Genomic DNA, 14,727 nt, shown 5'->3' with positions numbered 1-14,727 from the left:
GAATCCCACAGAGAACTAAGGCTTAGCTATATCTATTTAATATGACTAAAAAGACAAGTTTGAACAATTTTCTAAATTATAAAGATTGAGATTTATATTTCTAACTAATTAACTAGCATATACTAGAAAACGGTAAAATTATCAACTAACGAGACAAAAGGTTGGAGACTAAATTAAGGAGGTCTAGAGTTATGATTTCCCCAATTATCGGAATCCTTCTAGCTATGTTCCCTACAATTTTGCCAATGTATTCTCTACTGATCGGGAGCACTTTAGATGTCGTAATTCTCTCTCGAGCAACTACAACAATTTACTAGACATATTCTCTCGAACTACGCTAGTTGGCTTTATCTAACCGCTCATTATGACCACGTCAAAGGCTTTGTTATTTCTAAACCTGCCTTTAAACCCACAGTATTGATTTCTCATATACGTTAGGAGTAATGTTGTTCAACAACTACCTAAATATGTACTCTCTCTCGAGCACTACACACTAAATAGGCACAATCAATTGATGGTCATTCAATCAACAACAACAACACGTAGTTGAACAAGTAGATAAATCCAACGACTCAATTATATAAAAACATAACAAGAATTTATCCTACAAAAGGTTCTATCAAAACCCTAGATAACAAATTAGTTATTCATAATAGTATGTAAAACTACAATACTAAAAGTCATAACCACAATGAAAAAATAGGAATAAGAAGGAAAAACTCATAGAAGAATTCTCCGCCTTGCTCCTATTGTGTCTCTGCCTCCTTAGGTCGAATCTATGTCAAATATTGGTCTCCTCCTCTCAAAATACCGTTTTTCCATGTATATATACCAAGTAGGGTCGGGCCAAAATAATTATACCTGCTCCTACACGAAAAAGGACAAGTTTCCAGTCCTGGACGTCCGTGGCCGCGGCCCAGGCGCGGTACTTTCCTAGTGTACTGCCTCAGCCCGCCTCAGGTCCGCGGTCGTGGTTTTGACCGCATTTTTCACACTGTTCCATTTGGAATTTGGAATAATGTAAAATATAACAATTGTATCCCTTTGAGTTAGTGTTTCAAACATATATTGTGGAGCCAAAATGGAGTTTTGAGGAAAACGTTATGTGCATTTTACTAGACAGTAGGCAATATATCTATTCGATTCTTCATTTTATTGCTCTATCATCCGTTGATCCCTGAATATGATCCCGACTTAATTCCTTGGGCTTTTACTCAAACTTCAAAGCTCCAAATCACTTGAATTCATTCCATAACATCTACATAGCTCGAAATCACTCCTACAAGGCATAAAACACACAATTAGTGCAAGGCACTAGCGATTAAAGCTCAAACTCAATTAAAGTGCAGTAAATTTGAGTGTAATAAGCGACTAAAATACGTAATTATAGCATATCATCATATGGTAATCATGGCCTGCCTTATAGGTTCCTCCTCACTAAGGTCTTTGTATTCTTCAAAGTCCCTTTGGGAAAAGCTAAAGTGGGTACTCGTAAGCAAACCTTCTCCAAGAACACTCTCGAGGAATGTGAGTGCATTGATAAGAGTGGAGAGATTGGCAACACTTCTACTATCTCTCAGCTGATCAATGTTTAGAACAGTGACACTGAATAGATAAGGAAGCTAAAGGCAAGGAATGTCATTCTCGAAGATCAGCTAAGTCAGGTTCATGAGGCACTTGGTTCCAACAGCTCTCAAAGCACTGAGGCTGCCCGTCTGACAAAAGAAAATGCCAACCTCAGGAAACAGGTTGAGGACTTGAAGGAGAGACTGCTCAGTGAGCAGGTGTCAACAAATGCTCGAATGGACATCCTTCTTAGAACCATTGCCTCTTCATCTGGGCCTTACCCTTCCAGTGCTCCCTAAACAGTGTCCCTTTCCCAAGTGTCAAGTTCTTAGTGTCTGTCCTCTATTTTAGTTCTGATGATGTTTATGACCGGTACTTTTGTTTTTGATTTTTTTATTTTTTGGATGTGTTTGGAAACAATGGAACCGATCTCTGCTTAATTATCCAAAATCAGTGAAACTTTCGTCCTTTTGTTGTGTATGCCTTGCTCTTCTGCTCTGTTTTTAGTCATGGTTGTGTACACACATGTGGCATGAGTTAATTAAGCTAGACTTTATTTTGCTTAAGGCTTGCTACTGATCTTTTTATGATTCCAAAAGGGGGAAAAATAATTGAGGGGGAACAGGATGAGGAACAGATTCAGGGGGAATACAGGAAATGTGAATGTCATTCTAGTTCTTAGGGGGAACTTAAATTATAAGTTTGTCATCATCAAAAAGGGAGAAATTGATAGGTTATATGTATCCATGTTATATTTTAATGATCTAAAAACTTATTTTTAAGAACCAAATAAGAAACCTGTTACACATTATCAAGTACTTAAGATCAACAAGTCTCCAGTTGGGGATGTGGTTCAACTCTTCAGAGTCAAAGGAACAACTGAGCGAACAGATGGCCGCCAGTTCCCTTGGTGACTGTACAAGTCAACTCCCCACAGTTGTAAAGTTGTTGCCTGCACACGCAACAGTGCAATAGTCAACTTTATGGGGAATGTCCTTTACCTAACTTGCTTGCATCATTCAAGTGATGTCACAAATGAATTATTAACATCAAGCAAAGGTAAAACAAAACACTTGCACATTCAAGAATCAATCAAGCATTCTCTCAAGTCATCTATCAATCTTGCAAGTGACTCTCAAGAGCATCAAGAACAAAGAACAACATAACAATGGACCAGTTCCATGTATCGAGTTATTACATCTCCTTAGTTGTGTTGCACTTTTGTTAAAGCACTCTACTTAAAATTCGTACTTAGCTTAGTTAGAAGCATTGTTTAGGAAATCTTTGTAAATCATAAACCCTTGTGCTTGTGTCTTGGCTAGAGTTAGTTGAGATGTAAGTCTTTATAATAGAGTTATTATAAAGTGGCTTGTAATAGAGTTGTTACAAGTTAGTGAGGGATTAAGAGGTTAATTCCTAGGTTATAATAGGTTGTAATCTAAAGTTTGCTCAGTAATGAAATTGAAATCCTACAAGGATAGGTCGTGGTCTTTGATCCCGTGAGCTGGGACTTTTCCACGTAAAACTCCATTGTGTCATTTACTTACTGTAGTGTGCATGTGTTCTGTGAGAACTGATAGAGAACCTGGTTTTCTATACAGTTTGGTGGACCCTTAGTTTCTATCACAGAGGCTTAACAGGGGAAGAAGGCAGTTTGCATCAAGTTACTTGTGTATAACATTAGCTGCAGTATTACGCCTTGGTGTTGTTATTATCAAAATATTCAGGTGTCATGCGAAAGCTAGTGAAGCAATACTTGAACAACGATAAATCAAACAGAAGAGAAATATATAAAAAAAGACACAATCATTTAACATGTTTCGGTCAATTGACCTACGTCTACGGCGGAGATGAGCAGTCCGCTATATAAAAAAGAGTACAAAATATCGAGAGATCAATTTCACAAAGAGACAAACACAAGTATCGCACTAACACTTGTCCCGAAAAGTCCTCCCCCTAAACAGGATTCTCAAACCCTATATGACTACATTGTGGATGCTAATGAATAAGAAGAAATGATCCTCAATTTATAGAAGTCCAAACTTTTTCCTCCAAGAAAAGGGAGTAGCCAAATATGAGAGATTTATAATTTTCTTCTAAAAGAGATAGGAAAACCAAATATGATAAGAAAATCAAGACAAAACCTAACAATTCTCTCCATTTGCCTGAATTTTTAGACAAAACAAACTTGATCCATCGTCATCACATAACCTTCAACAGGCCGCATCTCCAAATCTGCACCACAAAGTTTGTCTCAACGTGAGTAGCACTCAGGTCAAATTCTCAAACAAAAATCATGATTATCGTCAAATATGTTGAGGCTAGAACTAAACCCCCCATGATGAACTTGTCTTGAACCTCGCTCTGATACTATTTGTTAGGATCGGAAAAATCAGATGCCATGCGGAATCTAGACACAAACATTTAGCGTGGTTCGGTCAATTGACCTACGTCTACGGCGGAGAAGAGCAATCCACTATATAAAAGAGAGTACAAAATATCGAGAGAACAACCTCACAAAGAGGCAAACACAAGTGTTATCTCCCCTTAAACAAGACTCTAAAATCTCATATGACTACATTGTGGATGCTACTAAATAAGAATGAAAGATCCTTAATTTATAGAAGTCTAAACATTTTCCTCCAAGAGAATGGACTAGTCAAATATAAGAAATTTATAATTTTATTTTAAACGAAAGAAAACCCAATTATGATAAAAACAACCTAACTTGTGTGTCATCTTTTCCAATCAGTTGCCGAGATTTCCCTGATTATCATCTAGTTACTGAGGTAGTCTATGTAGTTATTGACCAACTCAAAGTGAGACTCAGGCTCAGCATAGAAGTTTTTACCATGTATCGCTGTATTTGGATTTTATCCATGACTTTTTGATCTGTAGCAGGGCGGCGGAGGAGGTGAATACGAGTAAAGATTTAATAATGTACTTCTGACAAAATTAACAAGATGAACTCCCAGACTGTTTTCTCAGGAACGATGGAAGAAAGAAACCGATAAAAATAGAAGCTGAAACCTTTACAAAGTCAGGCAATGGCTCAACTGTAAACTTTGATGTGAAGTTCACATTTTTTTTCTTGTAAATAAATTATAATATTACAGTTGAAGAGCTTTCTGCGGTAGTGTTATGTCTTTTATTTGGTGCTGGAGAGAGTTTAAGATGGATATCTGCATTTGGAACAACTCTCAATGCTTAATATTATTGCAATCCTGGTATTTAGCTTCTTAAGAAAAGTAACTGTTGTTCAGATTTTATTTCTCTTTTAAGAAATTCGTCCAAGACGAAAGCTCAAATTATATAGTAGATCGCTTGAAAATAACACATGAACAATAGGTGATAAAACTATAGGTTTACAAATAAATGGCGCTGGATTAGTAGTTGAGTTGATTATTCAAACACAATAGCATATCATGCAATTGATAGGGAAAAAATGTGAAGGGGAACACAGATTGACTTTCTAATCAAACTAGTTATTATAAGGCATGATTAACTTATTAAATTATGTTTACTGGATAGTGTCCACTTAACCAACATCATTACGATCAGAAAGGCAGGGCAGCTACAGACTCAGTCGGCTCACTTTCTCATACTCGGTGAACAAACATTTGGCCTAAATTTTTTTAAGTTTGGAATTTGCTATTGTTTGATAGTTAGGCAAAAGAAAAGCATCTTTTTATCCAAAACTTTGAAAAAGAAGTGACCTTGCCTCCTGAATCTACACTCGTGTTTGCTAGTTTTGGAGGCAATCCTTACCACCAATCAAATTCGCTTTTCGGTCGAAAGTTAATTTGTAACCTGTCCATTCAACTAAGGATTTAAAATTTAAGCTCGAATAGACATCCAAAGAGAATTGCTAACTTAAAATCGATGCAACTATTTAAGAATTCCAGCGATAATGAAAAACCACCAGTTTGAAATTCACAAAACTCTAGATGATAATTAAAGCCAGTTCAAAGTACTCTATTAAACTATACCAATGAAAAAGAAAAACTACTAGTACTATCTATCAATTATTTAATCCACTTCCTCAATCTTAGGTCCTGCACTGCTAGCACCAGCTGGTGGAGCATCATCATCCATAGCTGCACCAGCATCACCACCAGCACCCTGGTACATCTTGGCAATGATGGGATTACAAATGCTCTCAAGCTCCTTCATCTTGTCCTCAAACTCATCAGCTTCTGCAAGCTGGTTGCTATCGAGCCATGAAATTGCCTGATCGATAGCATCCTCAATCTTTTTCTTGTCATCCGCGCTAAGCTTAGAACCAATTTTCTCGTCCTTCACTGTGTTCCTCATGTTGTAGGCGTAGTTCTCCAATGCATTCTTGGCCTCCACCTTCTTCTTGTGATCCTCGTCTTCCGCCTTGTACTTCTCAGCTTCCTGCACCATCTTCTCAATTTCTTCCTTTGACAACCTACCCTTGTCATTGGTAATTGTAATCTTGTTTTTCTGTCCAGTGGTCTTGTCCTCCGCAGAGACGTTCAAGATACCATTTGCATCAATATCAAAGCAGACAGTGATCTGAGGCACACCCCTAGGAGCAGGAGGAATACCAGAGAGCTCAAATTTACCCAATAAGTTGTTGTCTCTTGTTCTTGCTCTCTCACCCTCGAACACCTGAATCAACACTCCGGGTTGGTTATCAGAGTATGTGGAGAATACTTGCTCTTTCTTGGTAGGAATTGTGGTGTTCCTCGGAATCAGGACAGTCATCACACCTCCAGCAGTTTCTAACCCAAGAGACAGAGGTGTGACATCCAAAAGCAGCAAGTCTTGGACCTTCTCATTACCCTCTCCACTAAGAATGGCGGCTTGCACAGCAGCACCATAGGCAACAGCCTCATCTGGGTTGATGCTCTTGCAAAGCTCCTTGCCATTGAAGAAGTCCTGCAGCAGCTGCTGCACCTTGGGAATTCGAGTGGATCCACCGACAAGAACAACATCATGAACAGTGCTCTTATCCATCTTGGCATCCCTCAAACATTTCTCAACTGGCTCCATACACTTCCTAAAGAGATCCATGTTCAACTCCTCGAATCTGGCACGAGTAATGGTAGAATAAAAATCAACCCCCTCATACAGGGAATCAATTTCAATTGTTGTCTGAGCAGTGGAAGAGAGAGTTCTCTTTGCCCTCTCACAAGATGTCCTTAATCTTCTCAGAGCTCTTGGGTTACCACTAATATCCTTCTTGTGCTTTCTCTTGAATTCCTGGACAAAGTGGTTTACCATTCTGTTATCAAAATCCTCACCTCCAAGGTGAGTGTCTCCTGCTGTAGCTTTCACCTCGAAAATACCCTCTTCAATAGTTAGAAGGGATACATCAAAAGTACCACCACCAAGATCAAAGATAAGCACGTTCTTCTCACCTACACTAGTAGCTTTCTTGTCCAGACCATATGCAATAGCAGCAGCTGTAGGCTCATTAATAATACGCATGACATTCAGTCCCGAAATAACACCAGCATCTTTAGTAGCCTGACGCTGTGAGTCATTGAAGTAGGCAGGCACAGTCACCACGGCATTCTTCACAGTTGATCCAAGGTAGGCCTCAGCAATTTCCTTCATCTTTGTCAGCACCATAGAAGAGATTTCTTCAGCAGCAAACTGTTTCTCTTCCCCCTTGTAATTTACAACAATCATTGGCTTATCACCAGGTCCGGGGATAACCTTAAAAGGCCACAATTTCATGTCACCCTGTACAGATGCATCACTAAACCTCCTGCCAATAAGCCGCTTTGCATCTGCCAATGTGAAGCACAGTGACCATTAAATAACAAAACTTTAATCATAAATAATACTGTATGGATTACAGCACAAAAGCCAAAAAAAATTGCACAACACCTATTCAAATAGCAAATTAACATGATAGCACATAAGTTCCATACAAAAAGTAGACAACTATACTGGCATATATATGTGACTAATAAATATGAGTAAACCGGTCGAAGACAAGGATAAAGGATCTGAAACCGATATTTGTTCCTACTGTTGCGGAAGCCAAATGTATATAGTGTGAATAAGTCACAACTACTATATCAAAAATTATGACAACCACCAAATAATAAATAAGACAATAAAACAACAATAAAGGGAACACCAGAATTTACGAGGTTCGGCTAATTTTGCCTACTCCTCGGACACAACCAATATTTTATTTCACTCCAAAAATACAAGTGAAATAATACTAAAGAGAGAAGATACAAATGCCTTAAACAGATGAGAAGGCAAATGAGAGGTGTGTTTAAATCCTAAACATTAAGCCTTCTTTTATAGGGGAAAAGTTTCCCACCAACTCCTTAACCCACCGATGTGGGATGGAAATTTGACATAATTCAACAAATCTCCACCTTGGCAAAATTCCACATCTTCAATTTTCTCTCGGTAACAAATTTTGGTTGTGTCTTCATCTTCAATCTTCAGTGTTCAACAATGTTGATCAAATCCAAACAATGTTGAAACTTGACCGCAGTCACCACCTTTGTCAGCATATCAGCAGGATTCTCCGTAGTATGAATTTTCTTCACCGTGACTCCACCTTCTTCTATGATTTCTCGTACAAAATGATACCGAACATCAATGTGCTTCGTCCTTGCATGATAAACTTGGTTCTTCGCTAATTGAATAGCACTTTGACTATCACAAAAAATTGTGATACCTTTTTGTTCAACACCAAGCTCCTTTAGCAATCCTTGAAGCCAAATTGCCTCCTTCACAGCCTCTGTAATAGCCATGTACTCTGCCTCTGTTGTAGACAAAGCAACTGTTGACTGCAAAGTAGACTTCCAACTAACTGGTGCCTTTGCAAAAGTAAACACATAACCAGTAGTTGATCTTCGTTTGTCCAGATCACCCGCAAAATCTGAGTCACAATATCCAACTACAGACTGATTGTCTTCCTGCTCAAAAACTAACCCGACATCTACAGTATTATGAATATACCGTAGAATCCACTTCACAGCTTGCCAATGCTCCTTCCCTGGATTGTGCATATATCTGCTAATAACTCCAACAGCTTGTGAAATGTCAGGCCTTGTGCAAACCATTGCATACATCAAGCTACCAACAGCATTTGCGTATGGTACCTTTGACATATACTTTCGTTCAACTTCATCCATTGGCGACATAGTAGTACTTAGCTTAAAATGGGAAGCAAGTGGAGTACTAACTGGCTTAGTCTTGTCATCTATGCCAAAACGTTGTAGTACTCTCTTCAAATATTCTTTCTGAGATAAACAGAGTTTCTTTGAACGTCTATCTCTAATTATCTCCATGCCAAGAATTTTCTTTGCCTCACCCAGATCCTTCATCTCGAACTCCTTCTTCAGTTGAATCTTCAACTTATCAATTTCTTCCGAATTCTTGGAAGCTATCAACATATCATCAACATATAGGAGAAGATATACAAAGGAACCATCTTTAAGCTTGTGCAAATACACACAATGATCGTATTTGCTTCTCTTGTACCCTTGCCGCAACATAAACTCGTCAAATCGCTTGTACCATTGTCTAGAAGATTGTTTCAATCCGTACAACGATTTTTCAAGTTTGCACACCATATTTTCTTTTCCAGCAACTTTGAATCCTTCTGGCTGAGTCATGTAGATTTCCTCCTCCAAGTTTCCATGTAAAAACGCAGTTTTTACATCCATCTGAACTAGTTCCAAATCCAATTGTGCTACCAAAGCCAACATAATTCTAATGGAGGAATGTTTTACAACTGGAGAAAACACTTCATTGTAATCAATTCCCTCCTTTTGAGCATATCCTTTGGCCACCAATCTTGCTTTGTAGCGAACATCTACTTGGTTAGGAAATCCTTCCTTCTTTGCAAATACCCATTTGCACCCAATTGCTTTCTTTCCCTTCGGGAGATTGGCCAATCTCCATGTATGATTCTGATGAAGGGACTGTATTTCATCATTCATGGCAATCCTCCACTTATCTTCTTCTGAACTTTGGACAACGTCTTTATAAGTAGTAGGAACATCATCAGCTACAATTGAGGTTGCACAAGCAACCGTCTCTATGAGACGAACAGGTTTCGTTATTGTTCTTTTTGGCCTGCTGGTTGCTATTGATTCAAGTTGTTGTTGAGGTTCCTGAGTTGGAATCTCCTCTACTGGCTCTCCTTCCAGAGGGTAATCTTCATTTGTTTCCTCCTCTGCTTCTTGTGTAGGAAAAATAAATTTTCCCTCAAACTCCACCTGCTTAGAAGCACCTTTATTTTGTTTGGTGTCTTCTGTTACCTTATTTACCATAGCAGATTCATCAAAGGTAACATCCCTGCTGAATATTACTTTCTTTGTCATAGGACACCATAAGCGATATCCTTTGACTCCAGAAGTAATTCCCATAAAAATAGTCTTCTTTGCCCTTGGATCCAATTTTGACTCCGTCACATGATAATATGCAGTTGAGCCAAACACGTGCAAAGAGTTATAATCTACAGCAGGTTTTCCATACCATTTTTCAAATGGTGTTTTGCCATCAATAGCAGCAGATGGTAGACGATTAATGAGGTGGCATGCATATGTAATTGCCTCAGCCCAAAATTCTTTGCCCAAGCCAGCATTGGACAACATACACCGTACCTTCTCCAGCAAGGTCCGGTTCATACGTTCTGCCACTCCATTCTGTTGTGGTGTATGTCTAACAGTGAAGTGTCGGACGATGCCATCATTTTCACAGACCTTATTGAAATGATCATTTTTGTATTCACCTCCATTGTCTGTGCGAATACACTTGATCCTCTTGCCTGTTTGATTCTCCACCATCGTCTTCCATTTGAGAAAAATTCCCAACACTTCATCTTTGCTCTTCATTGTATACACCCATACTCTTCGGGAAAAATCATCAACAAAGGTTACAAAATAGTGCTTCCCACCCAATGAAGGTGTTTTGGAAGGACCCCAAACATCAGAGTGTACATAATCCAAAATGCCTTTAGTATTATGGATCGCTGTACCAAATTTAACCCTTGTCTGTTTCCCTTTAACACAATGCTCACAAAACTCCAAGTTGCAAGCCTTGACTCCTTTTAACAATCCTTGATCTGATAGAGTTTTCAAGGATTTTCCTCCAGCATGTCCCAAGCGCATGTGCCATAGCTTGGTTGCTTCTGCCTCTTTGTCGTCACTGGATGTCACTGTCGCTGTCCCAATAACTGTACTGCCACGATAGCGGTACATATTATTATTCTTCCGATTAGCCTTCATTACCACTAGTGCACCGGAGCATACTCTCATCACTCCATTTTCTGCAATGATTTTGAACCCTTTTGATTCTAGGGCTCCCACAGAGATGAGATTCTTCTTCAAATCCGGTACATATCGAACATCTGTTAATGTTCTGATCATTCCATCATGGTTCCTTAATCGTATTGAACCAATGCCATATGAGGTAAGAGGACTGTTATCCGCTGTGTGGACGACTCCATATTCTCCTTCTTGAAATTCCACGAACCAGTCCCTGTTGGGACACATATGATAGCTACAAGCCGAGTCCATCAACCATATGTCTGATGATGTTGATGACTCTGTTGTAACTAATGAGAAGTCTGAATCATCACAATCAGCTACATTTGAATCCATAATAGCCTTTCCATTGTTATGTTTGGCCTTATTCTTCAACTTCGGACAGTCTTTCTTCCAGTGCCCTTTTTCTCGACAAAAGGCACATTCATCTTTGCTGGGTCTGGATCTTGACTTGGATCTTCCCTTCTTTGTCCTCATTTGACTTTGAGGACGACCCCTCACAAATAGTGCTTCTCCTTCTCCGCCCTTCTGTTTTTCTCGCTTTCTTTGTTCATAGCTGTACAATGCCGAACAAACTTCTCTGAGAGAAACTTCGTCATTTCCATGGAGTAGAGTAGTTTCAAGGTGCTCGTATTCATCAGGAAGTGACGCCAACAACATTAAGGCCAAGTCACCATCATCATAAGTTGTATCCATATTTTGCAAATCTGTGACCAACTTATTGAAACTGGTGATATGTTCATTCATCGTGGTACCAGGAACATAGGTGAAGTGAAACAGTCTCTTCTTCATGTACAATTTATTTTGACTGTTTTTCTTCAAAAATTTATCCTCCAGTGCTTTCCATAATTTACTTGCAGAAGTTTCCTTTGTGTATGGATATTTCTGCTCTCTAGCAAGGTAGGATCGAATGGTACCGCAAGCAACACGGTTGATAATTCTCCAATCTTCTTCTCCAATAACATCTGGTTTCTTTTCTTCAATGGCCAGATCTAGCCCTTGTTGAAAAAGGACATCTAGAACCTCGCCTTGCCACATCCCAAAATGTCCGGACCCGTCAAATATTTCGACCGCAAATTTCGCATTTGACACAATTCTTGTCATAAGCGAAGATGCCAATGATGACGTATTGTTGACACTTGATGTAGATTCTTCTTGTTTATTGTCTCCCATCTTTGACACAAATATTATTTAATAGCTGACGACACAAATCAAGATTATTCCTTTCTGATGTAGAAGATCAGACTAAGCTGCAACCACAGATCATACTCAGACAGAACCTTGACTCAGTTACCAAGATAAATCTTTTCTGATGTGGAAGATCAGACTATGCTGCAACCACAGAGCATACTTAGACAGTAACTTGGCTCTGATACCAATTGTTGCGGAAGCCAAATGTATATAGTGTGAATAAGTCACAACTACTATACCAAAAATTATGACAACCACCAAATAATAAATAAGACAATAAAACAACAATAAAGGAAACCACAAAATTTACGAGGTTCGGCTAATTTTGCCTACTCCTCGGACACAACCAATATTTTATTTCACTCCAAAAATACAAGTGAAATAATACTAAAAAGAGAAGATACAAATGTCTTAAACAGATGAGAGGTGTGTCTAAATCCTAAACATTAAGCCTTCTTTTATAGGGGAAAAGTTTCCCACCAACTCCTTAACCCACCGAAATTTGACATAATTCAACACCTACCACGTGTTTAACTAAAATAATCATACTACTGGCAATGGCTAAAGCATGCATTAAGATATCATATCGTTTTCGATTAAAACAATTCCAGAAATTCACTGACTTAGATTCTCTAATTTTTCTCTTATGCCCACAGCAAATTCACCAGATAGTCTTAAATTATTTAATAAATTAAAATCATGTCAACTTGCCTACACCTCAATAAAATCATCAGACAAATTGATTGTTATAGTAAAAATTCAGACTTGAAATGTGCAGGTAATTTCTTATGTTTTAAACAGTCTATAAGGATATTGTTTAACCCTCCTACGAGCTTCTGGACTAATTAACAACTAAATAACAATGAATACAAATCAAGCTAATCACACGAATCACACCACGTCATTCATCAAACTTCAACGTCGCAACAAATCAAAATTTTACAAAATTTACCACTCATCAACAACCATACTATTTAAAACGGAAATAAGCATAAGAAATAGTATGAGATTAGATAGAAAAATTGAAAGCTTACCGAAAACGGTGTTAATGGGATTCATGGCGACCTGATTCTTAGCAGCGTCACCAATGAGACGTTCAGTATCAGTGAACGCAACATAAGACGGCGTCGTCCTGTTTCCTTGGTCATTAGCGATAATCTCCACACGATCATGTTGCCAAACGCCAACACAAGAATACGTAGTTCCCAGATCAATCCCGATCGCTGGTCCTTCACCTTTTCCGGCCATTGCTTTAATCAGCGACGTATATATATAAGTGAGCGAAAAAGAGAGCTAAATTATTATGATTTGAGAAGAAAGAGTAATACGGTTAGATATGAAGGGAGGAAGGAACAATGGGTGGTATATATAACGGCTTCGGGTTAAGCGTTTTGTAGCCGTGTTTAAGGGTTCTAGAATGTTCTTTTTGCCTAATTATAACCAATCATGGATTTTCCTGAACGTGTTTTATGGGATCTAGAAGGTTCTGTTTTCCAAGTCTAACCGATCAGGGTATATTTGGAATTTCCTAATTCCTGCAGCGTGTAGACATAGCAATGGTATTACTTAGTAGCAGCGGTGTACAAAGAAAACAGATAAATCGCACCAAATCGATTATTCGACTCAAATCGGAAAAAATTCGATTGTGGCTTGGTGTTGGAAAAAAAAACAAGACCATAATTAGTTTGGTTTGATTTTAACTAAACAAAGACAAACCGAAACCAACCCAACCCGACATTACATTTATAAAAATTTTCAAAATATTTTATACATATAAATATTTATTGTAATATAAATTATAGATATTTATTAAACTTGTTTACAGTTGTATCTTAAACGTATTATTTAAAGTTTGGATTTAACATTCTTGAATGGTCGAATAAATTTTATAGCCTATAGCGGTAGTAAGTCAAATAAAGTTCAAATTAAGATTAATGCTAATAAGGAAATTTAATTCAATACTAGGAATGACAATAGTGTTGGATATCTATTTTTTAGTTATGGATTGGTTTATAATGAAAATTCATAACATAGTTTATCCTTTTCTTTAGTGCTTAGTTGTGTAATTAATAGTACTTATTAGATATGCTTATTTTAGCATGACCTATATAGCATTTTTTGATTATGTTAATTTTTATTATGGCGTATTAATTAGTAATATTTTTTATGCGATTTTATTATCTTTGTTATTGAATATGAACTCATAACTTTAAAAATACAATGATTTCAAGGCTAATAACCTTATAAGTTGAACCCATAAAATTTAAATGGTTTTTTTTTGCCCCCCGCCAGAAACTATTTACATTCCGTAGCGAAAAAGTGTATAAAATTTATATAGCTTTTGTATATAACATACATAATGTATATATATACAAAAATATACATGATTTCGGTTATTAATTTGAAAGCGACTATACAGTGTCATGTTTCCAATTTAAATTTAAATCTCACTACTATATGTTCACTACTATATGTGGATAGTAACTTGTACTTACCTTTTAAGTGACAGTTTGCACTGAAGTTAAGCTCTAATAAAAATGAATGTGCAGGTGAAGATGCACAAGTGATGGAGTTACAGCTGAGTTAGAAAAATCAAAGTTACAATATTTACAAGCTTCACTAATTGTAACAACCACAAAGAAAATAGCTATACCAGAGCTTCTGCTAAGAAATATGAATGACTTTGCTCAAGATT

General features: G+C 37.7%; 1 protein-coding gene across 1 annotated transcript; it reads right to left on the bottom strand.

Moving 5' to 3' along the window:
- Nucleotides 1–5,416: 5,416 nt before the first annotated feature.
- LOC104218797 (heat shock cognate 70 kDa protein 1) lies at nucleotides 5,417–13,368 on the bottom strand. The gene is made up of 2 exons (XM_070147509.1): nucleotides 13,067–13,368; nucleotides 5,417–7,328 (listed from the first exon to the last, which is right to left on the bottom strand). The coding sequence occupies exons 1-2, from the start codon at nucleotides 13,278–13,280 to the stop codon at nucleotides 5,596–5,598; spliced, it is 1,947 nt and encodes a 648-aa protein (XP_070003610.1). The 5' UTR covers nucleotides 13,281–13,368; the 3' UTR covers nucleotides 5,417–5,595.
- Between the last annotated feature and the right edge of the window lie 1,359 nt (nucleotides 13,369–14,727).

This window comes from Nicotiana sylvestris, chromosome 6 (genome assembly GCF_000393655.2).
Source record: "Nicotiana sylvestris chromosome 6, ASM39365v2, whole genome shotgun sequence".
NCBI classification, from domain to species: domain Eukaryota; kingdom Viridiplantae; phylum Streptophyta; class Magnoliopsida; order Solanales; family Solanaceae; genus Nicotiana; species Nicotiana sylvestris.
The sequence above is the reverse complement of the archived record's forward strand: the minus strand, read 5'-3'. Positions and strand labels throughout refer to the sequence as shown.

Bases quoted from the DNA above. Each gene is read 5' to 3' on its own strand.
- LOC104218797 (XM_070147509.1), bottom strand. From the start codon at position 13,280: ATGGCCGGAAAAGGTGAAGGACCAGCGATCGGGATTGATCTGGGAACT. The intron at 7,329-13,066 runs GTAAGCTTTCAA...TCACATTGGCAG, and splicing joins TCCCATTAACACCGTTTTCG to ATGCAAAGCGGCTTATTGGC.